The sequence below is a fragment of the Aythya ferina genome, assembly GCF_964211825.1.
Source record: "Aythya ferina genome assembly, chromosome: 1".
Taxonomy (NCBI): Eukaryota; Metazoa; Chordata; class Aves; order Anseriformes; family Anatidae; genus Aythya; species Aythya ferina.
Window position 1 is genome coordinate 130,385,929 of NC_140296.1, and position 27,805 is coordinate 130,413,733.

A 27,805-nucleotide genomic window follows, 5' to 3' on the forward strand; every position below is an offset into this window, starting at 1 on the left:
TTGCAAATTAAGAATTACTATATATAACACCTATTTAAAGGAAAAATGCATAGAGCTTGAGTCTCATAAAATGCTGGGTCAATGCTTTTCCTCAAGCCTGAAGATTGACTTACTTTCACATCAGCAGAACTTGCTTGTTCCATTCATCCCTTCGGATACACATGTAGTATATACACATATGCTCCAGTAACTCAAGTTGTGCCCATGATGAACAAAAAACACACTATTTTGTAGTGTATGCAGCAAAGACCTGTTTTCAGTGATAAGGACTGATCCATCATGGAGGGCTGACTCAAAGAATGTTTTCCTCTATCAACTCACTCAAGGTAACTCAAGCCCAAGTTGGATGAGTATCTTGGTGAAATCATTGTCTTCAGTTGTACAAACAAGACGGAAGAAGCAGAGTTTTACTAATACCTGTAACATTCTAGTTAACACCCATGCAGCTAATATTGTGGCCCTAGCACTGGACACAAAGCTTAGAAGGCAGGTTCCATGTAGAGAACAAAGCCCTTATTGTGCACAAATATAACTCTGTAGCAGCCCCAACTTTTTTTTTCTTTTTTTCTCCCAATTCCTCAGTAGTGACCCCCACTGACAGTCGTGTTCCATATACTTCCTGCCTTCCAGATATGAGAACTTAGTAAGTGACCATGACTATTTAATATGCAAAAGTGTCAGGAGTCAACTCCATGCAAGCCAACTGCTGGCTGCTCAAAGCACTTCACTTTCAGATTCATTGTTAATCCCAGAAAGAAGTATGCATCTTAACAGAAGTCAAAAGCCTTTAAGAACTCTTAAGTATTCCAAAGAAAGTGTTTTCAAATCTGGGGAAAGCAAAAGCATCACAGAATATGCTAACAGTGCAGTTAGAAACAAACTTTATTGTTGCAGTTTGAAATTATTTACACAATATAAATCTCTTTGAAAGGTACATTACTTCATTTAATCAGTATTAGAAGGCCTTATAATATAGCTTCAATAACATTTAGTTCAAAAGAAATACAGTTCACTCCAATGGATAAATGATGCGTCTAAACTCCACAACATACAAGAAGGGTCATGGGGGCTTACAGGGAGGATGACAGTGCTGGAAGATGATCAAAGGTTGCTTTTTAAATTGAACTTATTTTATTCACAGCACATAAATTGATTCATTTTTAAAAGAACACTGGAAAATATGCAGTGAAAAAAGACACAAAGGAATATATCCCTAATATGCTATGGCCCTGTTTCTGCAAGTATTTAAAGGGTTTTAGATAGCTGGATTAAGAGGCTTGAGACAGAACCAATGAATCTAGCTTTTAAGTCATATTAAAGATTGGATACATTCTCGGTGCTGAGACTATTCAAAGCACTTGTGTACAAAGCAGCGTTACTGATTACTGCAGATTGTATTTGAGATACAACATGTTAGGAACAACATTTGTACCAAAAAAAAAAAAAAAGAAAAAAGTCTGTCACACTTGATACCTACCTTTTCTTGATAAATTAAAAGTTACTTTCACCAAAAGCTAAGAAATATTTTTACCAATTTCCTCTGCATTTTATGGCATTTTATGTTACACTTTAATGACTCTCTTCCATGGTCTTTCACCTTGTGTTTTGCACAGATCTATGCTATATAGAAAAAAGTACTTAACAGAAAAATGCTGTTTTAATTCAACAACAATAGGCTAGTGCAGTACCTGAATGTATTTCAAAATTTATTTTTTATTAGATTTCCAGTAACATGTGCTTTCTAACCGTTTGCACAGCTTTTAATTCCCACTAGATTTTCCCTAGGTCCATGAGCATAAAAATCAAACATTTTTGGGAGCTGCGCATATTAAAATTCCACACAATAGGGAACCTGAGACAGGCGTTCAACAATTTTTCAGATGCTACAGAAACAACTTGTATAAAATCTTGTATCAGAAATTTGTTAATCTGGTAAAGTCTGGCCACCTGTTCTAAGGTCAGACTTCAGGCCTATTCCAGTCAGTTTTTATAATCTATTTAAGGAGGATACTGATTATTAAAGAATCTCATACAGAAAACCACATACACTGTTAAATAAATGAAAAAGCCCAACCCAAAACACACTTGCAGTGTTGCAAATTAATGAGCTGCACACAGATCTTAAGATAGAGGTTATCTTTTACAATGTCTCTTCCCTTTCCATCCCCTAAATTGACTGGTTTCTAGTCAAGGCAACGAACTGTACAGATCGCTTGGAAAAGTCACTATAAAAATTAAGCAATGCTTTTTGCAATGTCTCACATCACTTAATGCACCTCCATGCAAATGGCACATACAATTTGCACATTTTCCTTTCCAGTCCAGGGCTCTAAAGGCCACAAAGAAGTTGGTTTATTCTGACATGCCTATCTAGGTTTGCATGGTATCTCACTGACAAGAGTTCCTTTAACTTATGTGGCTGGCTAACAAAATTTTTTTTTCTTTGCCCAAGACCAAAGGTCATGGCTTTTTATCTTTTATATCTAATGAAAACAATCAGCATGTAACCTACAGTAATAAAAAAGGGGGGAGTCAGCTGCAACACTGCTCAGCACCAGCCTGACATTACCTGTAGATTTGATCAAAAGCTTTCTGTTCTGCTACAATAGTTACAACCTGGCAGGTGTGGAAGAGATAAGAGCCAGTAGCTAATTCCAGTAGTTGAGTAATCATATAAGCACACCTCAAAAGGCATTTAAGAACAAGAACATTAAAACATGTCAAGAATAGACAGCTACCTAAAATAAACAGATAGGATGTGGCCAGCCTCCTCTATAAACTACAGGAAGACTACCCCAAGCCACGGATTATATTCTCATTGGTTATGGAAAAATTTTCTTCAATTAGAAAAGCAATTACCCTATTATAAGACTCCTTTTGGCAGGATTTAAAAAAAAAAAAAAAAAAAAAAAAAAAAAAAAAGTGTAAGCTTTTGCTAGCTAGCAAATGTTTTAGAAGAAATCTGAACTGTGAAACAAACTTTCCCAGTTTGTTCTTGTCCTTAAACCATGCAATAAACATACCCAATACTTTGCCACATGAAAATCTGAAGCTCTAATTCCCATGTGAACTTTCTTTTTACTTATACTTACTGAGCCCACCCTGCCTCTCAACTAAAGCTTCTATGACAAACTCAGTTCCAAGGACCCCAGTAACGGTAAATGTCAACGCCGATAAGCATGTGTATCTTACATCTGGTGCAGGTAGAGCTGACAATGTACAAACCGTATCAAAATCTATTTGTCAGATGGACAATGAGATTTGCACACTGGCGTTTTCCAGCAGAATTTTTAAAATACAACAGTGACAAGAACAGACTAACATCTTGAAGAACACTATGTAGTTCAAAACTGACAGTGAAAGGCAACAGTAACAAAATACAGTTGGGTATTTGAGGACAATTAGTCTATGCCTCACCTCAAGATCAAAGGCCTCTTCAGCAAGGGACTTTACACAAAATAATTCTGATGAGAAGTCATATACCGATAAAGTAGAACAATTGTAGTCAAAAAGTAAGTATTAATGATTAAGTATGGAAAGGAAGCTTTTATATTCACATTTCCCCCAACAAACTACGGTTTGGGGGCTGTGGAGGGAGCGCAGTACACACAGGAAGAATACCTCCTCAGGTAAGTTTCAAATAGTCTAAAGGGACTACCAATAGTTCTAGCGTGGAGAAAAATGACTGGCAGAACTATCTGAGTGATCTGGAGGGTTATTATAAGCATTTACAAGTTAGCAACTAATCCTATAAGTCTATATCCACCAAAAACATTTAGGTTAGGAGACTTCTATCACAACTAACTCAATCGCTGTCACCACAGGAGCGCACACTTAGGAGTACTTCAATTCAACATGCTTATGTTTAGAAGTCACCAGCATTCAAGAATGTATAAGAAATTTTTGGAATTTTAAGTAAACATTTGAACAGCCTTCTGTATACCATAGGTACTTACATGTACCTCTGATATTGTTTGCGCTATTAGACTTTCTTTTTATTTTAGTATCAATGACTTTATTCCCAGAATCATTCCCAAGAGCAAGATGTTAAAAAGCCAACAGGGGAAAAACAAAAGACACTGGGTGCCCAAGGCTATACGCGAACAAAAAAGTATTATGCTCTGTTACAGGTCATTTTAACAAAAGAAGTCAGCACACAGTTAGATTTCTTCTTTACATCAAAATTTCTACAAAATAGGAGAGAATACAATGCAATTCACAAGTCCATAAAAGCAAGGTACAGTACAATTCACACTAATTTACAAATGGTTATTTACACTGTTGTATATACATATACAGTCAGACCTGGTTAATGCAAATTTGGTAATTCCTTTTTAAATGCAAATCAAGTGTAAATGAAGAAATTTAAAATTATATGAGAACAGATTAGTTATTCATAAATCTTTAATGACCTAAGAAATTAAGCACTGATTAGCCAGATCTGACTGCAGAAATGAGAAGAAAAAAATTCACACTATTCTGCTTTACAAAAGCAACCAGGCCACTATGGTCTATTGACTTGATGCTATTTATGCAAGAATGCCATTATTAATAATCCTCTTTATATTTACAATGTAGGTCTAACTACAATAAGAATTATTGATTTTGGCATTCATGCCCTTAGCTTAACATAAAGGCAACAGAATATCTTCTTGGCAAGTCACAGTCAAAACTACTACAGGATGTTTCTAGAGCTCAGTCTTTTTATCTTTCTTTTTTTTTTTTTGTCCTCCTTCAAACATCTTAAATTGCTATTAAGAGACTGAGAAAAACTAGAAAAACTAATTGAAACAAGTACATGTTCTCTAGTTTGGTGCTTTAGTACCTAACTTACATTCAGAATGTCCTGTATTCACAGTTTCAAGCTACCTTATAATTTGCAATACTTTTGCAAACTACTGCTTCAAACTTAACGAGTCTGTAAATATTCCTTTGCAAGTGAGAATATCTGAGTGCTACTGGCTAAATTTGATGTGGAACAAGAATCAAGGTAACTGGCATTTCATTTTCAGAAACAGTTTACAGTATTTTCTCAGAACTTTTACCAGGAATTGTTTTAATCTGTACTTGTCTTGAGAGAAAGCTGATGCAAAGCAGTATTTAAGTGTATAAAATGAACTTCAACATGCAAAATGAAAGCCTCTATCAGTACTGCAAAGTTGACCACTAACCTGCGATAATCCTTGTGCTTCTTCAAAGTGGCTCAGAAAAAGCATGCAGTATTTACTATCTGCTTGAAAGTGCTTTCATGGGATTCAGTGGAACTTGACAGCTCCACAAGAATGAGATTGAGCTGCACTCATGAAGAGCTTTGGTTCTGCAGAAGCAAGTTTCCACTCCTACAGTTATTGCTACTTGAGCTATATAAACAAAATACTACTGAAAAAAGAGATACATTAACTCCAAACTTAAATAGAGCTGGTACTTGAAAAGGGAATGTGGATTGCCAGCTGTTGGGAAAGTTAGACAGGATCTGTCAAGTGGTGGATTTCCCAAGACCAAGTGATCTTCACAGCCTCTTTCACGTAATTTACAAACACAAAGCAACATCACCAGAAAAAAAGCCAGCATCTGAAGAATAGTAATCAAGTCCTAAAATCTTTATCAACCTTACTTCCAAAGACATCTTGCTGAACTTAAAGGAACTACACACCAAGACAGCGGGGTATTATTTGAAGTATCTCAATCATGCCTAGAGGGAGAAAGTATGGAACACAAGAGAGTCTTCAGTGCTTTTATGAGCTCTAGCAACATCCTCAATACCTGCTATAAATGAAAATACATTAATTTTAGCTATGTTTCTATTTCACTACTGAGAAAATTTGTCCAGCATAGTAGCCTTCAGCTAAAAAATGCTAACAGAAAGGTTTACCCAACTTCAAGTTACAAAAAAAAAATCCTAGTTATCCCATTTGTACTACAGTTTAAGGTTTTGACTGAAGGAAATAAAAAAATGGAAACATTCAGAGATGAATATAAACAAGTTAAGAGGAAAAAAAAAAACTGCTTTTGTAAAATAACAGAATGCCATTCAAGATGGTCTTTCAAGGTGAAAATTTTTCATTCACATTAACTTTGTCCTGAATCAAAAACTTTGTAAAGCACTGTGTATGTATATGTTATTTAAATGTGTATGCACACACACATAACAGTATGTCATAAAGCAATTTTGAATAAATATCTTTGCCAGAGTCTCTACAAAAGACCCCCCCATAATATTTACTCTTCAGGTAAGTTTGTGTTTGCATGTGTATATGTACACACACAGACTTTGTACATGTGGGCACTTAAGCGACCAAAGTGCAAAGTTTTTCCAGAGTTGAGTATATGCCTGCCCAACTCCAAACCGCCTTGTTGGGTTTTATTTTTGTTGTGGGTTTCTTTTTCCTCCCCGCTTCAGATTTAAAGCCTCTTTTCCACTCAAACTTACATATGGTTTTCTTCAGTAAACATTTTCTTTTCTATTCACATTTTGTGATCCAGACCATTCTTGGTATAATAGCTATAAGGAGATGTGTGTGATGATCAAAGCCCCATTGTTCAAGTCATACTTTTTCATGTTATCCTTCAGACTGGAGACTTTGAAAAATAATTTGCTGCCACAGAAGAAAAACAGACACAGAATTTTCAACTACAGGACCAAGCATTTAAGACTAGAATCCGAGGTTAGAAGGTGACAGAGCAGAAGGAAAAGACATCAACAATACACAAACTGTAAACCTAAGTGTCTTGCTCCCCAGTGCAACAGGATCTCTGTTCACTGATCTTCAGTTCAATAGTCCATTCCATTAGACACTGCTGAAGCACATCAGAGACCAGAATAGTGTTCAAATTTTGAATCAAGTTTCAAAAAGGAATACAGATTTTGGAATAGTGGTCTTTTGTTTAAAAAATACACTTAACAAGCAGCTTTCCTACAAAAGTTAGAGATGGTGCATTCCCATCTAACACTGATGGTACAGAGTCTCAGATAATCTGATGGCCACAGAACTTTCACATTTCTACAGCTTAACACACAGAAAGGAAAGCCAAAAAAAAAATTTTTTTTTTTTTTTTTTTTTTTATCATTTCAGCAACCAGGTTGATTCTTATACAAAAGATAAGTACCATAATATGGAAAGCTAACTTTCTTTTTAAAAAAAAAAAAAAAAAAAAAAAAAGATCATCCTAACCTTTTCCCCTAGTTACTACATACTAGTGACCAGTATCTAAGTCACATTTTGCCTGTATAGATCTAAAAGGTTAATATCCTCCGACTGTGTAGATCTCTAATATAAGTTAATGCAACTCAATAAAATAAGCTGTTAAACAAATCCTTTGGAACAACTTCACTGTCTGCACCCAACTTTTACAAAAACTGATGAAAGCAGCAATGGAATCATGTTAAACTTATAATAAATAATTCACATACAACATGTTAAATTACGAAAAAGGATTAAATTGCCATTTCTACAACTTTTTATAGATTTAGCAAGTTTCTAATCCATTTTTATATCAACAGCAGTACGTATGTTCTTCATATTAAATTTAACATTGAAGGACTGTTTAGAGGCATTATTTATAAAGCAAGAACCACCAAGTGAGCATTACAGAACTTCAACAAATGTTTAGCTTTTTTTCCAGTATCCATTCTCAGAAAAGATTCAGGGGTTGTCTATCCACTTGGTAACTTTATTCCTCTTCTTTACTCAGGAAGAGTTAATGCCGTGACTTCCAGCTTCATTTTGAAATACTGGTTAAAACGAACAATTGCATACCTATTCAAATGGAGAAAGATCTAAAGTTAAGAGCAGACAATTTCTCACATAGAAACAGGAACGCTAGGCCTACTCAGAAGTGTACCTATTCCAGACCCATTCCCAATGCTAACCCATAGCAGCTGCCAAAGGAAGAAATTAAGAATAGAACACCCTTATTATGGTACTTCTATCACCACCCCTCCCAGCTTGCTAAAGTTTGCAAAACAGATCCTGGTTTGGTTGCAGAGGTGGTGTTTTCATGCTTAACAGACTGTCCAACAATTGACAGCTACAATTCTAAGATTAATCTTGTTCATTGCAAGAATGCCATTTTATTCAAAACTGCAACATTTTTGAGTTTTATCACCTGCACTTTTTACTTGTATTTTTTGTGCCATCTAGCGGTTATTAACAAGTACTTCTACTTAGGAATAACTAATCACAAAGCCACAGAAGAGATTCATATTTGTATCATTTACAATAGCACAACTAAGCATAGTAAGCTGTCTTAGTCATTAACAGAAAAAAATTCTAAACCAAAGCAGTCTCTCATGCCAAGCAAAGTGATTAACTTTATCACTTCTCCGAGTCTCCAAAAGACTCAAATTCCTCTGCTCACTGTAAGCATTAAAAAAAAGTGCCAACATCTACCTGAAACAGAACTATTAGTCAATTAGTCAGTATCTCAGGAGATGGAACTTAAGATTCATTTACATTATGTAGATTCTTTAAAAAAATTTGGAATTTCTATGATCAATACTTCATATGGTAAAAAGCTCTCCTGTACAAGAGCCCCATTTCTCATTTTCTGCAGTTAGAAATGTACGTCTTCTGACAGACAGTGTACCACATTGACCAACTCTGTTTCTGTGCTTTTCTCTTGTCAATAAAAACTGTTAATGCATTTACTCCTCGAGTAAGTTCCTTGCTTTGTTATACTATGTATTTTAGCCCAAAGGCGCATTGATCAGAGGGCTGAAGAAAGGCTGAGAGAACTGGGGATGTTCAGCCTAAGAGACAGCTCTGAGGTGACTTCATCATAGATTGCCAATACTTAAATGGGGATTATAAAAAATACAGAGAATTTTTTGCTCAATCAGATAATGGCAGGACAAGGGGGAATGGTATTAAACTAAAAGAAGGGAGACTTAAATTAGATGAGGCCAGTGAGACACTGAAACAGGTTGCCCAGAGAAGTTGTGGATGCCCCATCCCTGGAGGTGTTGAAGATCAGGTTAGATGAGGCCTTGGACAACCTGGTCTAGTGGATGGCACCCCTGCCTAGAACTAGATAATCTTTGAGGTCCCTTCCAACTGAGCCATTCTATGATTAAGTTCAAAAACTTGGAGGGGGGGGAAGGCAGAGGGAGGACAAACAGCTTTTACTGTCTTGTTTTCTCTTCAAAAAGAGATAGTATGATCACAGAGACCAGCTTTGTTGCTCACACATCAGTTTCTGATAGCTGGGATACTGAACTAGATGGTCCCACAAGTCCCTTCCAATCTCACTTATTCCATTATATATATAGCAAGTACACTTACCCTAAAAAATCAAAGTCAATGGTGGAATACTTGGCTTGAATTAGAGCCCACAATCCCCAAAAGAAGTGGGAAGCCTAAAGGAAAAGAGAGTAGGTAAAGATTATTACTATATAAAAAAGTATAAAAAGCATTTAAGCACATTCTCCCATTGAGACACAATTATCCACAGAAGAACACTCCAAAAAAAAATCCCAATCTTTTTGTTAACTTAGTTGATCTCTCATTACCAAAGAGACTGGTAAACAAGTATTATAAAATTAATGGCAAGGGAAATCCATTGGCCTCCTAACTCTCCTCCATGTTTCTTTTCCAAGAAAATTAATGCTGCATTTGTGAGACAGGTCAACAGGTCATCTATTAAGTAAACTGTTGTGCAATTGTATACCTCATGTTAAAAAACAGAAATAGAACTACTTCTTTTGTTGCTTACTAAACATCTTATGGCAGTTACTATCCTACATTTACTCAACCTAACATATATAAAGAATTCCTTTTGAATCTGATTACCCCCTTAAACCATTTTAACTACAACTCACTTTCAATACCAACTTGAACAAAGATATGATCTTAAATTCCTCAGAATTTACACAAATTTGTCATCTGCTCCAACCATACTTCCTTTACTACTCCAGATGCATAGTCTTGGAGACCTATGCTCAATTTCTGATTGAAAGTATGGATTACATGAACAATAGGTAATAGATATGACTGCTAAAATATTTGTTCTAAAGTTCATCTGAAATATATGTAGCAGACATGAGCTTGATAATCTCTTTGTAGAAGACATTTTTGGACCACCTAGGTTACAAGTGATATGCTTCAGAATTCTGTTCAGTTAATAACTGTCTACAATAATAACCTAAACCACTTCCTAGAGCTTGCATATAACACTTTACTATAAGCGTAGAAGATGCATGCATGCCTGAAAAAAACTTAAAACAGCAATCATTATAGGTAAGCGCGGATCTTTCCTGTACCTCTAAGTTTTGATAACTTTGTCTGATAGTGAGCAGTTTGGAGCTTTACACCAGCAACTATCAATTTCAGTTTATATGTTCTCTTAACAATTTTTTTTGTCATCTTACTGCTACAAAGATCACCACAGACTCCCTGGAATCTCTTGCCAACTCAGGGACTCAGTTCAATTAACAGCCAAGAGTGATCCTTGCTTAAAATCTCATCTCCTTTTCTAATACTCACTGCCTCTTTTGCTCTGTAGATTATTCCAAGCATTCTCAAACTTCCATAGAACAGAATATATATATGTGTGTGTGTGTATATATATATATATATATATATATGTATATATAAGCACATACCACAGCACTCACATTAAGAAATTAGCAATTACATTTGCCACAGACTAGGTAAGCTTCTCTACAGCAGTGAATATATTCAAGCACAAAGACTGTTATTTACCAGTGCAAACTGATTGACTTGAACATATAGAACTTCAACTTCCTTTTCACTAACTTCTGTGCCAAATCCTTTATATTCTTTGTAGGCCTCAAGGTAAGATCTCAGCCATTGTTCCTGTAATTCTCTGTTGGGATAAAGGCTGTAGTCTACTTCGTTTACTCCTAGAAAAAGAAAACGAGTATTAGAATCTTAAGGTATCTAAAAAGGAACATCAAAATCACATAACTGGACTACTCATCCCTCACCCTCGATACCCTCCCCCTGCCAGCACAAACACAGACTGATGCGGACAAACATCATTACTTTTACTTTGGCCTGATTTTATCAGTTATAAGTCAGCAAGAGTTTGTCACATAAGAATTACAAAGCATTCAGCGCAGAAGAAAGTTTTATTCTCTGTTCTCAGCCACAAACATACTCTACAAGTGTTTTGAAATTCAACAAGTTTGGCTTTGAGAGAAGCCTTTGGAAAAAAAGTTTGCACTGCAAAGCAAAACCCTCCCATGCATGTCAACCACGGTCTTATATGCAACATTATCTAAAGCTGAATCCAGATACATATACATTGTCAGCAATAAAGCTGACAAAAAAGCTTTTAAGGCTAAAACTTCATTAGAAGTCTACCCCTCCCCTTCTACAGGGTGTTGGTAGAATTACAAATCTTATCTTCATAACTGCTCTTTTGTCCTGTTCTTCTTCATGGCATGTGGCTCCAAATCTACCTATACTGGAGATGCTCAACCACATTCAGAGTCTGCCAGGAGTTCTGAGACCCAGATCACAGTTGACTCTTACTGACTATCGATTACCATAGGACATGGAAATATATTCTATCCACAAAGCAGGATTAAAAACGCATTGTGTTTGAAGAGCCATTCTTAGCCATGCTTCTTCTTCCTTTGAGACACCTTCTTGCTCTCCTTTCCTCTATATTACTTTCCAGAGGATTAAGGTAGCATGTATATGTAGTAAAATAGATACTAAACATACTCCCGAGAAAGTAAGCATGTTTGCCACCAAATGTGCCATTATGAGGCACATGCAATAGAAGCACTCTATCCTGAAAGCACTGAATTTGAGATAGCATGCAGAATGCGCTAAGAAAGTATTAGATCTTCTGTACAGGTGTATCAGTAAAGAGGTCATAAGTATGCAGCTCTCTTGCACATGGAAAGTTGCTTAACCTCACTGGAAGATTGCACGCCACAAATAAGTGTTATTCTTTATGGTCACATGGTTGTGGCCATACCTGCTATTGCCGTTGGTGGCCATTACAATGACATTTCCATACCTAAGTCACCTTAAGTTCTATTCTACAAGCACTGCAATCCTACAAGCACTGCAATCCCCTAGCACTTAGAACTTCTCATGTCAGATATACTCAAACACAGCTTTAAAAAAAGTTCAGATTTGTACTGGATGGATAGAGAATATGAAAGGTGAAACAACTCTTCTTCAGTGGCAAAAAAAAGGTTTGTAGAGTCTTCTTAGCATAGTTAGCTCTTCGAAGATGTACTCAGACTCTTAGAGGTCCCAGACAAAATAAGTTGAAAGTTTTCAAATATATTTTGTAAAGAACTTATTTCCCAGATACTTAAAATTATCAAGCATATACTCTGAAATCTAAAAAGTTACCTGTACTTAAGATTTATTTTGAGAAACAATGACAGGTAAGTTAAGGCTCCCATTTTCACCATACTGCACTTTCTATCTATACCAAAAATTACCTAGGTTTTGCCTGTAGCCCCATACTGTGAAATAACATAGCACACGCTCAAGGCTATTTGTCTTACGGAGTGAAGGGAACAGGCATTCACTGAAAGAAATTGAACGACTTAATGCAGGAATCTATCTGCAACTTACTGCTAAAACCTGGCTTTTTATACTATCACATAATCTTAAGCCTTTACCACTCCAGCTTCGCATGACTCAAGGGCAAGTACTTAACAAAGACACAAAATCAGCAAGAAACCATAGAGGTCTGCTATTTGGAACTGTGGAATCATACAATATATTCTACATTTGGTAATATATACACACATACAAACACACACACACACGCAAACACATGTATGCTGTAGAAGATATATGTGCAGTATTTCATTCTGGCGTGCTGAGTCTCTGCTGGGCGATTTCACAGAATGACAGTTAACTGCAAAGACTTAAGACATTATGTTCCATTTCTGGGCTACCAGAGCTGTAAAGGAAGGGTATAACTGTGGCTTGCAAATAGAGACCAGTACACATGTTTTGATACCATTGTCTTAACAGCTATATAAATATCTACGGAGAAAAGAGAAAAACAGAACATGCTACAAGAATGAGAAATCAGTGTTTTTTTCAGTCAAGTTTACCTTTACCTCAAAAATCCAATTTTTACCTGCAAATTCATTGAAGTGATTGCCAATGTCATAAGCCAGGTAGTTGTATCCAGAGTACTCATAGTCTATGAACTGCACATCACCTATGTGAGACAACAGCAGCAACATCAGAATCCACATTTAACAAATTCATGGCCCTAATCCTTTGGTGTCCTCTGAAGTTTTAGTGGAAAAAAGCCCACAAAAAACCCTCACACACCCACCTTATTTGTACCCAGTTGTGTGCACTCAGACTTCACAGGGTAAGGCTGTGATTTTTGTGGTATAAGACTTCTTTGAATATTGATTCAAGAAAGCTCTTCAATAATTACCTACAGTTTACTGTTCTCTACTTTTACTCTGAAGAGCAGAATTTTAATTTTAACTTCTACCACACGAGGGCATCCATTACCTTCCAAATAAAATATATGGCAGAAAATCCTTTGTTTAAGCTTTATGAGGAAATTGCAGACCAATTTTTCCCTATTTACTCTCAGAAAAGTGTGCAACCATGGTAGACTAACAGGTTGCAACGTGTTGGTATTTTCTTTTTGTACATTAGTATTTCCCCTTTGCCCAACCTCACTTACAAAAAGGACTATTCTCAAATTGTTGCATTTTTTTAATTGGCTTAAACTAGTCGCAAGACACTGAGAGACCACTCTTCAAAACAGTGAAATTATGTAATGTTATATAGACAAGGACTGATGATAAGGGATGATAAGGTGGCAACAGTCCCAACTGTTTCCAACTTACTTGCTAACTTTTATACTACACAGTGTTTTTACCTATAGGTAAGCTGGGAAAAGTGCTTCGCTCAAGATGGTACAGCACTGAACCTGCTCAAGAATGTTTACACGACAGCAAGCAGTCAAGATATCAATAACCTGGAATAATTAGGTAAAACTACAGCTCTTGTATTTTAAGGGAAATCAGAAGAGACAGCAGAAATAGAAGCAATGGTTTAACTTAACTTCTGTTCACAAGAGCTTAAAATGTACACGTTATGAGCTACTGTGCCGAAATAAGTAACTTTCACAGTTGCACTCTTTTTCCCTTTCTATGGCCACTCTTTCAAAGACTAGCTGCATGTTTACTCAATAAAATATTACAATGAACAATCCTGTTAGCCTGACCTAGAATACACTTATAGATACTAACTACCAGATCTCTAGATTAAAAAAAAAAAAAAAAAAAGCAGATTAAGAATACTACTCTTATGTATTTCCTAGGCTAAGGACTTTAAGTGTCTAATATACTGCCTACTTAGGATTTATGAATACTGCACATATCAAATACAATAGCTTTGCCAGATGTATGTCCCAAGCAAGATAAGACAGAATAACTGTTAGAAGTGTTCCTTAGATCTATGCAGTTCATCATTTACCACATTTGAAACACATCAACATTTTCCAAATGCGTCCATCTAAGTACTTATAATTGAAGTTAAACCCCACAACACCAACAAAATCACTTAATCACAATCCTCCAAGTCAGGTTTACCCTTGCTTCCACAGAAAAAGAGGATTGCTTACCAAGGTTATGAGGTTAAACCTTTTAGGCTCTGACAAACCAACATGAGAATGCAAAGTGGCAAGCTCCTCCCAGGAAAATCTTGTTGGCAATGGAAAATTGAAGGGTCTGAAGGGACAAGAAGTTTTACAGCAGCTGCAGCCAAGATCTTATGATACTGTCACAGATCAACTTCTGCCACTGCCTGACTGGCAGACTCATACACTTGTGCTTCTCATTGGTTCTTTAGTACTTCTTTTAAAACAAACACCTGTAAGTTACAAGCCAGTCAAAATGCACAGCCCAACCCTGGTTAATATTCTGCTACACAACTGACCTCTTGACACCCCCCACCCTACCGTTATTAAATGTTGATTGTATTCTGAGTTTCCCTCCCCCCCCATAGATGATACAAACATGGTACGTAAAAGTCTGTTTGCAGAATATCAAAGGAATATACTTTAAATTTCTTTAATGTACAAATTTCATCTTGAACATACCTGTATGTGCCACTATCGTTTTTTAATTCAGCTAACATTTAAATTTTACTTCCAGTTATAAATAACAGTATTACAAAGTAAGAAATTGAATCTAACTGGATACGGATGATGCTGTTACCAGGTACTCTCCCATGGGGAAGTGCATGTGAACAAGTGATGAACAAGTGATGTGAAACCTTTGGTCAGTGCATTTAAGTAGCACAGAGAATACCACCACAAGGCAGCAACAACGGCATATGTAAACTGAAGCAGATGAAGAAAATTTGGCACACCCATATTTGGTAAGATGAAACTTCAAAGTGAAAATATCTCTTTCTGACTCATGCTACTGTGGAACTCAACCTTAAATTTGATTTTGGCATAAAATACTCAAGGGTGCAACTTTCTTCTATAAAGAAAGCAAAAGCTTAAAGTTCATATGCATTATGCATTTATGAAGTGACACATCTCAGCTACCTTCATTTAGAAGAAGCAGAAGAACCTTTACATTCACTGTTTAAATATCCACAGCATCAGAAGCTACTTTTAAGATTTACTGCAGCTCATACCACAAAGGCACTGCTAGAAAGACGTGGGTTACACTAGCAGTTGATCAGTTAGCTTTTGTTCTGAGGTTTTAAATAAACACAATATTTTTACATTCCACTGTTACTACTGGGAGCAGGGAGACCAAAAACAGGATGGTCTAAGTGCACTTGGATTTTATTGAAGTGAGCCATTATTTAAAAGTAAGCTCTATCATCTCTCTGGAGCGGCTACTGTTATCAACAGGAATAAAGATGTCAAGAAATTTGCATTTCAAATCAAGACATTCCTTTCATCAAGGGAGCTAGTACTATAGGCAACAATCTAATCTATGAACACCACATAAAATTCCAAAATGGAAATTGTGTTGTATACATCAGAAATAGATTCCTTTTAAATAGATCAAGAAGTAGTCAAGAGGGCATCTGTTAGATCTCCTCAGGGAACAGAAAGGTAGAAGGGGTGATGATATCGCTCTATAGCTGCCCTTCACTTTCAGTGGTTTGGTAAGGTAAACACTCAACAAGCAAGCCCTAGCTGTAGTTAACACAGCAAAATGATGTATCCTATCCTGCTCATCAGGTGAGCCACAGAGGCCCCACAAGACAGCTTCAGTAAAGACATTATCTACACCCACCAATTTTAGCTATACATACCCAAAATACCTTTGCAAAATTAAAACGGGTTTTTAGAGCAAAACCAGAAGCCTTAAACATACCTCAGTCTTCAGAAGCACTGAGCACCCACAGACTCCTACCAAAGATCATAGAAAACATTGGGTAGGCAGAGGGAATAAACAGAACAAAACCAGCCATCTACCTACACACTTAACTTCCTGGCAGATGAATTTAATACATTCAAAAAAAAAACACGGATATAGACAAAAGAATATTGATACTTGATCTTTTTAAACAGCAAGTATTTGAATACTCTTAAAAGATCATGTATTTTGGAAATTCCCAACTCATATTAAAAAAGAAAACTTGAACAGGATAAGAACAAGTCTATAAATAAGCAGTACCAAGCCAAAATATGCTTGGTGCTATCTTGCTGTCCAAATTGTAATTAAGAGAAACATGAAGCTCTGAGTTACATCCTTCAAAGAAGAGTTCACACTGATAATAATTATATGTTATGTAAAATGACACTTGTTAATTTTCATATCCTGAGTGACTAAAAATGGACATTAGCAAAGCAGCAAGAGGCCAAGTTCTCTCAGCCACAGCATGAACAAATTCATATCAGATGACTGACACTTCATTACAGGAAGCTAGCACTCAACATGCTATTCCAGTCTCATAAATAAAGTGTGAGGACATGAGACTGATTCTTCTTAAAAGCTGTATATGACAGCTATGATTTTTCTTTCAAGTCTGAAAATTTAACATTAATTTAATCCAGAGGAGAAGTCTAAAGCAAAGTATTGGGATAAGCTGCAATTGTTCTACCTGCATTGGACAAAAGTCTTAGTATCTACTGATAGCTTGTAGCTTAAACAAAAACATGCTGAGTAGATGCATCTTAAGCATTCACAAACATAACAAATACAGTATCATTAAAATCCATAACTAAATTGTTTTGTGCCAGCTTCTGAAAAGCTAAATCAACATTACCAGCTCCGATCAATCTTTAATGGGGAGGAAAAAAAAAGGTAAGTAGTTCATCTAGATGAATGATTCTCTCCCCTCAGTTCCAGTTTAGGATCAGCCAACACCTTTTTGATACACAAGAGCTTTTCTAGATAACTGAGTAAATTTCATAAAAAATCTCAGCATGATCAGTATTTGTTAGCTACCTTCATACAGTGGCTTCATCATTCCTAATGAGTCTATTTTGTGCTCTTACAAAGTAATCTGTATATCAATCAATACAAGCTTTTGCTGTACTGAACAGAATTCCAGCAATACACATGGAGTTAATGTTGCAATTCAACTTCTAAAATCATATTCCTAATTTTTAGATTTTTCTAACAGACAGATTAGACAGTTTTTGCTTTGTAAAAAGTACACAATTAGAAAAAATATTTCAGAAGAGAGGTACAAATATTCTACAGCTTGCATTGAGGTTTGGTTACTATAAAATAGTACCATTTGTATCCAGATTACGGAAGTCTTACAACACAGTATATGTGCAACATTCAAACAAGTTGAACAATCAACCTACCTATTTTGTACTTCAAGTCTTTCTTTCCCCCCAAGTTGTTTATAGGTAGCTTGAAGCCAAAGTGCTTTACATACTCCCCCCTCCTTCCCACCCTCTCCCCAAACACTAAACACTCACACACTGGTTATTGTAGGATTGCTCATAAGTGATGTACTGCTGGCATTGTTTTTTCCTCCATTCTGTTTACAAAAAGAAAAGCATATAGCATTTGTTTTAAAAGTAGGAACTTCACGCCTATTGACCGTGACAACGAGCCTTTTAAAGGAATTCCTCTGTTTTATTTTACATTGAATCATGGTTCTACTATAAAAAGTGACTAAAAGTTACTTTTTACATTAATAGGTAATTGAGGAATACTAAAACTCAAGGTAGTTTCAGCATTGAAAATACCCACACAATAACAACAGATTTATTTTTGGTACTGTAATACCACAGCTCCAATGTGTGTGAGACCACAAGCCGATTTTTTGATTCCTATTTACTTATTTCACACACTCTTGGCTGAAATACCAACGATTTACCACCAAACTGTAGTAAAGATATGAAGCTACTGAAAGGAAGAGGTCATCCTCATTACAAAAGAGTCTTAAATATCTAACCTGATGAATTTGTTGCACTTAGCTGAGCTCACATATTTGAAAAGTAAAGCAAGTTGTGCAAAGGTAAACATTTTTACTGCACTATGGCCATTTTAACATCTTAAGTTTCCCTTTTCTTCATTTTAGCATCTTAATATCTTGTTTAATTGATTCATTTAGTAACCGAACCTCAAACCACTGAAAATCAAGTAATAAAAGAAAGTGTGGGTTTATATAAAAGTCTTACAGATTCTAGTTGAGGCATTCTTTAATAAAATTATTTAGAGTTATTTTATAATAAAAACAAAAGCAATTTATCTTCACCAAGATGTGTATTGCCTACAGCTGCTTAAATAAAGTATGTAATTAAGGAAAGAAATCTTTAAGATGCCTATGTACTTCACATAAAACAAATTGAGCAACTGAATGTGGTGCTAAGTATCACTAAAATACATAATCACAAAGCTGTCTTCCCTCTCAGCAACACAATCACAAATCAGAACAACACACAAATTACAGGAGATGTCTTTCGGTTATTTTCTATGCTTGTATGATCCCCCCCTCCTCTGCCCCCAAAACAAAGCTTTATGTGATTCAAACAGAATTACCATAAACAATTCCATACTTTGAAACCTAGTCATACAGGAAGGCTGTGGATTAACAAAATTAGTTAAAGAAAAGCAAGGAAAAACATTGTTCTCTGTACAGTAACATTTAAATGAGAATCAGCTAATTAAACAACGTAGTAGTTACACAGATATCACTACCATTACCTTGACTGCTAAAAGCTCAAGCTGAGTTCTGTTGTTACCATCACTAAAAGGACACCACTGATGTAGGAAATACAGCTACAGAATAAACAAACTAAGCCACTACTTACTGCTTAGTTCAATACCTACCTCGTTTCTTGTTGTAAATAATATTCTTACACAACAGGTCATTGTGACAGAGTACCACTGGTGATCCTAAATTTGACAGTCTTTCCTTCATCCAGGCCATTTCTTCCTGAAGAACTTGAGGACTTGGAATTTCACTTAAAAACCTTTTCAGGTGTAAGAAGTTTGAGAGTTAATTTTTAGTAGTGTGTTCCATACCAAGCATCTGTAATGAAATAACTTAATTATTTTCCTCTACATTCTAATTTCAAATAATTCAACAGATGTTCTCTCAAAATTAGGGTACTATTTCCCCTGGCACCACTGCAGTCAAATTATGACAGTTATTCTGCTCAGTCCTCCCCAAAAACAACTCTATAAAGGTTATTTGTGTGGTAAACATAGTGGCAGACCAGCAGTTAGGTACAGAACTTGAACACAGTCCTGAACATTTCTATAGGAGTATAGATTAAAAGATTTATAGCATGAATTTCATTCACTTGTTGCTCACATTACATTACTTCCTTCAAGTACAATATGCAGTAAGTATAGATTCATCTTTTGTTCCTTTAGACACAGTAAAAAATACTTTGAGGCAGTCATTTTATCTTTTAGATTCTCAATTACTCTTTTTCCAGTTCTCTTTATAATTTTATGTTGTAGGAAAAAACTTTGCTAGAGTATTCTTTAATTACAACACAACAAGAGAAGCAGCTGACATCAGTGATTTCAAAGAAATTCTATAAAGAATGTTTAAGCTGGAATCTTTTAACCAAGCAATAGGAAGTTTGATATTGTACAGACGCCTCCAAACTGTGGTTTTGAAGGTTGATCTCCCCTCCCTGAGAAACACGGCCTTCAATTCCTGCTTTAAATTACAGCACTAATTTTATTTAGGCTAGCTTTTCTACCAGTTTTCGTTACTTTCATCCCAATTTTTCAGTGACTGACTCTAGAATCTTCTTGATTCTCATTTTGTTAAGCTCCTAGGAAAAACAGCCTGATTTCCAAGTCAAGAGTTCTATTGGGAATACTTTAAAAAAAAAAACAAAACAGGAGAAACTGCTGTTCATACTCCATGACAACTCAAGTCTAGAATGACTGTGCAGCAGATGCCTTTTTCTTTTTACTTCTCTAGAAACCCTTTTTCAACTTATCCCATCATCTAAAACAGCCTTTTGTTAGCTTTACTTTTATGACACTCAGTTTTAGACAAGTCCTTAAACCGAACAAATATAGGAAATAGCTAAGATCGGCAGGTTAGAATGAGCAAGAACAGTACTCCTATAACCCCAGGAAAAAAACACCATGCTTTCTGCATTCACTCCAGAACATGTGCCTCTGTGAGACTGATGGCTATCTTTTAAAGCTGTTGAGATCCAACTACCTGAAGAAATACTTTACTTAACCTTGATTCAATACTTAATCTTCATTCTTTAAATAAGGTATACAACTACTGTCAATATGCATAATATTGACAATAATGTTGCGGCCGCAGACGGGTCCCACCTATCTCTAAGGGGAAAACGGATCCTAGCCCGGGAGCTGGCAGGGCTCATTGAGAGGGCGTTAAACTAGGTAAGAACGGGGACAGGGCTGAAATAAGGCTTGTTGGAGGTGTGCCAGGGAGAACAACGGCAAGTCCAGGGAAGAAGGCAATGGCCCAACTGAAGTGCATCTACACTAATGCACACAGCATGGGTAACAAACAGGAGAAGCTGGAAGCCATCGTGCGGCAGGCAGGCTACGACTTGGTTGCCATCATGGAGACGTGGTGGGACCACTCTCATGACTGGAGTGCTGCAATGTCTGGCTATAGGCTCTTCAGAAGGGACAGACAGCACAGAAGGGGTGGTGGTGTGGCTCTCTATATCAGAGAGTGTTTTGATGCCGTGGAACTTGAGGCTGGGAATTATAAGGTTGAGTCCCTGTGGGTTAGGATCAGCGGGAAGGCCAACAAGGCTAGCATCCTGGTGGGGGTCTGTTATAGACCGCTGAACCAGGATGAGGAGACGGATGAGGAGTTCTACAGTCAGCTGGCAGAAGTTGTGAAATCATCAGCACTTGTTTTTGTGGAGGATTTCAACTTCCCAGACATACCCTGGAAACACAACACAGCCCAGAGGAAGCAGTCTAGGAGGTTTCTGGAGAGCGTGGAAGATAGCTTCCTGACGCAGCTGGTTAGTGAGCCTACCAGGGGAGGTGCCCCGCTAGACCTCTTGTTCACAAACAGAGAAGGACTGGTGGGAGAAGCAGTAGTTGGAAGCTGTCATGGGCAGAGTGACCATGAAATGGTAGAGTTCTCCATTCTTGGTGAGGCCAGGAAGGGGACCAGTAAAACCGCTGTATTGGACTTCCGGAGGGCTGACTTTGAACTGCTCAGGACACTGGTTGGTAGAGTCCCTTGGGAGGCGGTTCTGAAGGGCAGAGGAGCCCAGGAAGGCTGGGCACTCTTCAAGAAGGATATCTTAGTGATGCAGGAGCGGTCTGTCCCCACGTGCCCAAAGACGAGCTGGTGTGGAAGAAGACCGGCCTGGCTGAACAGAGAGTAGTGGCTTGAACTTAAGAGAAAAAAGAGGGTTTATAACCTTTGGAAAAGAGGGTGGGCCACTCAGGAGGATTATAAGGATGTTGTGAGGCAGTACAGGGACAAAATTAGAAAGGCCAAAGCTCATCTTTAACTAAAACTGGCTATTACTGTTAAAGATAACAAAAAATGTTTTTATAAATACATCAACACAAAAAGGAGGACTAAGGAGAATCTCCATCCTTTACTGGATGAAGGGGGAAACTTAAGTCACAAAAAATGAGAAAAAGGCGGAGGTGCTTAATGCCTTCTTTGCTTCAGTCTTCAGCAGCAAAACCAGTTGTTCTCTGGATACCCAGTACCCTGAGCTGGTGGAAAGCGATGGGGAGCAGAATGTGGCCCTCATTATCCACCATGAAATGGCTGGCAACCTGCTACAGCACTTGGACATATGCAAGTCAATTGGGCTGGATGGGATCCACCCGAGGGTACTGAGAAAACTGGCAGAGGAGCTGGCCAAGCCGCTTTCCATCATTTATGGTCAGTCCTGGCTATCAGGGGAGGTCCCAACCAACTAGCAGCTAGCAAACGTAACGCCTATCTACAAGAAGGGCCGAAGGGCAGACCCAGGGAACTATAGGCCTGTCAGTTTGACCTCAGTGCCAGGGAAGCTCATGGAGCAGATTATCTTGAGTGTCATCACATGGTACTTGCAGGGCAACCAGGTGATCAGGCCCAGTCAGCATGGGTTTATGATACGCAGGTCCTGCTCGATGAACCTGATCTCCTTCTGTGACAAAGTGACATGCTCGGTGGATGTGGTCTACCTTGACCTGAAGGCTTTTAACACTGTTTCCCACAACATTCTCCTCAAGAAACTGTCTGCTCGAGGCTTGGACTGGCATACGCTTCGTTGGGTTCAAAACTGGCTGGGTAGCCGGGCCCATAGAGTCATGGTGCATGGAGTCAAATCCAGCTGGAGGCCGGTCACTACTGGCAGCCCCCAGGGCTCAGTACTGGGGCCGGTCCTCTTTAATATCTTTATTGATGATCTGGATGAGGGGATTGAATGCACCCTCAGTAAGTTTGCAGACAACACCAAGTTAGGTGCGTGTGTCCATCTGCTCAAGGGTAGGAAGGCTCTGCAGGAGGATCTGGATAGGCTGCACCGATGGGCTGAGGTCAACTGAATGAAGTTCAACAAGGCCAAGTGCCGGGTCCTGCACCTGGGGCACAACAACCCCAAGCAGCGCTACAGGCTGGGAGATGAGTGGTTGGAAAGCTGCCTGGCAAAGAAGGACCTGGGAGAATTGGTTGATAGTTAGCTGAACATGAGCCAGCAGTGTGCTCGGGTGGCCAAGAAGGCCAACAGCATCCTGGCTTGCATAAGAAGCAATGTGGCCAGCAGGGCTAAGGAAGTGATTGCCCCCCTGTACCCTGGTGAGGCAGCACCTCAAGTACTGTGTTCAGTTTTGGGCCCCTCACTACAAGAAGGACATCGAGATGCTTGAGACAGTCCAGAGAAGGGTGATGAAGCTGGTGAGGGTCTGGAGAACATGTCTTACGAGGAGCAGCTGAGGGAGCTGGGATTGTTCAGCCTGGAGAAGAGGAGGCTCAGGGGCAACCTCATCGCTCTCTATAGGTACCTCAAAGGAGGCTGTAGCAAGGTGTGGGGTGGTCTACTCTCCCATGTGCCTGGTGACAGGATGAGGGGGAATGGGATGAAGTTGCATCAGGGGATGTTTAGCTTGGATGTTAGGAAGAACTTCTTTACCGAAAGGGTTGTTAGACGTTGGAACAGGCTGCCCAGGGAAGTGGTTGAGTCACCACCCCTGGAGGTCTTTGAAATAGGTTTAGATGTGGAGCTTAGTGATATGGTTTAGTGGAGGACTGGTTAGTGTTAGGTCAGAGGGTGGAGTAGGTGACCTTGGAGGTCTCTTCCAACCTAGATGATTCTGTGATGAAGTGTTCAATCATAACAACAAATATATGAATACATAGAATATACTAAACAAATTAGAAAACTATCCTTATAGTTTATATATAGCTATGCTGGTATGCAAGAGTATGACAAAACGTAAGATCTTGTATACTTACTAGATTGGCAACCCAAACTTTTTTTTTTTAATATTCTTCCAACCATCATTCTGAAAGAATGGGAAGTCAGGAAAACACATAATTAAATAACTACCTTTTATTTACTTCTTCATCCGCAAATTCTGTGGGTATAAGAGAGAAGTATTTTCCCATCTTCAACCAGAGGTTTGATTTAGGGATCCAACCGTTGTGCGCATGGATAGTATGGATTTTAGCAAGCTGTTTGGCAATGAGTCTTTAAAGAAAAAAAATGTAATGTTATATTTGCAATAGATTAGACAGCCTTTATCCTATCTTTCCTAGCAAAAATAGATTTCACAGAAACATCACAGGAAATCCAGCAGAAGTATCAAAAGAGCATAAATAAGAGCAGCACAGCTACAAGGTAGCATCTTTCAAGAGCCAAAAGGCCTTCAACAGCACTAAGGGTAGGGGGGAGCACTCGTGTGGAGAGGAATTGGAGTTCAGCTATAGCATGCATTATGGACCTCTATTTTCAGTCTTCAACTTGCTTATCTTTAGAAGAGTTGACTTAAATTAGCTACAGTTTTTAGGCAACAGATACATTTCAGCAAACACATGAAAGTCTACAATCTTAAAAACATCAGCATCTTCTTTTCACTGCTAATAGTATGAAAATTATGCCTCAGATAAAGATATTGAGCCTATTCACAAATGAAGAAGACCAGAAACTGGGCTAGGACAACTTGATTTAACGAAGCCCAGCCTTGTAGAGCTACACCACATCAAATAACTTGACTAGCAGTAGCGTTGAAGTGTTAAACACTCACAATAAGCAGAACTCTTAACAAGTATATCTTGTCTTCCATGGGAGCAACAAGGGTCACTTGCTCAAAACTGAAATATGATTAACTAAGACAAAGGAAAGCAAGCAGTCACAACTGTGAGCATCAGTTTTGTGCAGGTTTATAAAAATATTTATTTTTTGTCTACTCATAAGCTAAGCCTGAGATCCTTTGGGCCTGACAGAACATCATATATGTATCACAGAATTTAGAGAAATTTAAAAGTTTACCTGAAAATATCAGGATTGCACACATGCTCTGGATCCAGTGCTTCTCCCTGCATGAACTCATAGCACAGGCCATTATTGAAAGTACAGTATAGTTGAGGTGCACAGCCATGGGCCTGCAACACACGGAAACTCTTCACTTCCTCATCTCGATCAACTAAGAGCTCAGTCTTATTTCCATAGATTCTAACTAGAACCACATCATCTGTTGTGTCACCCACGTAGCAGCCAATTAGTTTATTGGTGATTCCATCAGTGAACAGCTGAAAAGTAAAAACAAACTGTAAGTGACTTAGATCTGTATTCCTGAAGTGCAAGAAAAGAATACAGGGTCATTCCTTGGCTCAGAAGACAATCTTCACTAGACTAAACATTAAAAAAAATCTACAGAGATTTTTTCATTTAACACATCAAGAGAAAACCATGAAAACATGCCACAGTGAACTACCGAAACACTACATGTAAAAGGCAGTCACTGAAAGCTCAATATTATGAAACAAGTTCTCACATAACCATGCTGAAAACTGATGATGCTGAAATCAAAGCCCAAACAAGGTGGCCATCCTAAAACTGCAATGAAAGTGATCATAAACATGGGGCAGCACAGAAACCATTCTGACGCACTTCAGAATTTCTTTATTTGCTGAACAGTACACAAACACTAGAAAGATATTCTTGGAGTCCTAAGCTACTCCTTTAAAAAGAAAGTAATGGTGAACTGCTTCATACCTGAGTTTTACCTTCCCACTAATCTTGGGGTATTGCTGCTTGAGAACAATTTGCAAAGTCACTTTGGCTACTGTACAAATTTGATGGAGTACTTCAAATTCAAGACCCCAGTCTTCAACGTCAGGTACCACTCCAAATTTAGAGAACTTCTGACAAGACTCACTCTTCCATCATTCTACTTCATAACTAGTACACGCCACTCAAAAGACAAACAAGCATTTTAAGACTTAAGAGCTATACAAAAGCAGTTTTAAAGCCCTGCAATTTACTGTTGCTTCAGTGACCAGTGTAGTCACCAATGCCTGAAAATACAGAATGCGAAGCAAGTAACTTTCCACAAAAAGAAAAGCATTTATCATCTTTTTACTTACATCTAATGGCAACTTAATCATTGCCTTTCAGACAACAGTGGGGGTATGATTGCTAGAAGTTCTTAGCTATGGGGGGAGAAACCAATACCACCACCAACTGCTGCTTCTCCTTTCATTGGACTAAACTAGTGATTAAAAGGTCTTGCAGATGCTACCAGATTAGCAGGCTAAATCCAGAGTTACTAGGCCACGTATACATAACTGCAGGCAGTCAAGCATTTGAAAGCAAATCAAGAGTAATACAGCAGTTCTCTATCTTCTACAATCCGGGACAGTTTTACAGCTCAGAAAAATAGGTGCTCAGTGCTGTAAAACTTTGTGCCCAGTCAATCCAGAGTGAACACTTACAAACTTGCCAGAAGAGAGTTACCCATCCTAACTCCAGCTCCTAGTAAGTGTCTCAAGGGCAATAGATGAACATTTTCAGGTGACGAGCACACTTTCAGACAGCCAACATCACATGCAAGAACACCAACATTTTTCTGAGTACTTAACAGGCTCCTGCTGTTCTAAACAGAAGTAAACAAATTACAGGTATGGTACTTACAACCATAAATTGCATTCATGTGTATTTGTTTAAATTTATGCCTTTTCTCACACTGTTGCACACCCAAGCCCTGATTAAGTTATAAAAGAATCAAACATTACACAAAGCATCCTTTCAGGACCTTATACTAAAATAAGCAACCAACAGAAGGCAACTTCAAGTTGGTTCACATATGCATTTACATATGCAGTTTTCCCTTTGGTGGGCATCTTTTAATTAACTTACCACCTTTCTATATGAGGCACTTTTATCATCAATTCTCATTTAGTAAACTTCTGGCACATGACACGAGGCATGTGGAGACCACCTGAACACCTGCATTTGAACATTTTCCAATGCAGGTACTGGAAGCTGCGAGCACTTTTGCCTAAGGCAACCTACAAACACTGGGGAAATTTTCTTTCACAACTGACGTAAGTCAGACTCAGAACAAAACTACTGACCAAGGAACAGTCCTGCTGCATTTCAGACCTTATAGGACAGCTTAACATTTAAAAAATATATATTTTCCCCCTTTTAAATTACACGTCAACAACAGGCAACTTCTCTACTTGCATCACTGTCCCTGAAAGCCTTGGAGGTGTTGGTTTTTTTTTTTTGAAAGCAAAAAAAAGTCGTAAACTTTTCCCCCCCCCTCTAAGGTTAAGTGGGTCTAATTTTGAAATGCTAAGTAGTACCATTCAAACACAAGTTAATTTATTTTTCAAGTCTCATGGATATGGAAAAATCAAGCATCACCAGGAGCTTTTTAAACCCTAAAGGCCCTCCACCCCCAGCCCCAAAATTGAGTCTCCCTGTTTTAGAAAGGGAAGAATTCACAAAGATGTTGTGTTTTAACTATCGCATCTTGCTTTGCTCAGATTTCTTATGCGATTTAGCCAACAAACTCAAAAAAAGCAGAAAAAAATGGCAGAGAATACAGAAAGTACTCTGCATAAAAAGTTATGGACAGTCAGTCTTGTGCAAATAGGTTCAGCAAGTCATGCCATAAAGCCAAATTAGCCTATTTACATGATTCACCCAGAATTAGGGCTTTACAGACAGTTATTACTAGCTATTAATAATCCAAAATAGGAGACAACTAATGAAGTCTTTGCCTTAAACAGTCCTCAAAGCACTAAAATAATGTTACACTGTTAGTACAACTTAAAAACTGTACAGTTTAGCATACCTACTGGTTTCCACAGTAAGATACATTTATACTCTTAACACTACTATATTTTTTGTTTGACACTCACACGAATATTACAAGTTTTCTCTAAGATAAGGATCGCATGACTGAGCAATG

General features: G+C 37.8%; 1 protein-coding gene across 1 annotated transcript in view; it reads right to left on the reverse strand.

Annotated features, from left to right (window-relative positions):
- Window positions 1-864: 864 nt before the first annotated feature.
- Window positions 865-27,805, reverse strand: part of ETNK1 (ethanolamine kinase 1) — a 34,921-nt gene continuing 7,980 nt past the window's right edge. Inside the window, exons 2-8 of the mRNA XM_084497203.1 lie at window positions 24,874-25,133; window positions 23,932-24,072; window positions 19,238-19,380; window positions 13,081-13,164; window positions 10,701-10,861; window positions 9,282-9,355; window positions 865-7,757 (exon numbers count right to left, since the gene is read on the reverse strand). Coding sequence (XP_084353329.1) covers window positions 7,685-7,757; window positions 9,282-9,355; window positions 10,701-10,861; window positions 13,081-13,164; window positions 19,238-19,380; window positions 23,932-24,072; window positions 24,874-25,133 — 936 coding nt within the window. The 3' untranslated portion in view covers window positions 865-7,684. The remainder of the gene's footprint in view (window positions 7,758-9,281; window positions 9,356-10,700; window positions 10,862-13,080; window positions 13,165-19,237; window positions 19,381-23,931; window positions 24,073-24,873; window positions 25,134-27,805) is intronic.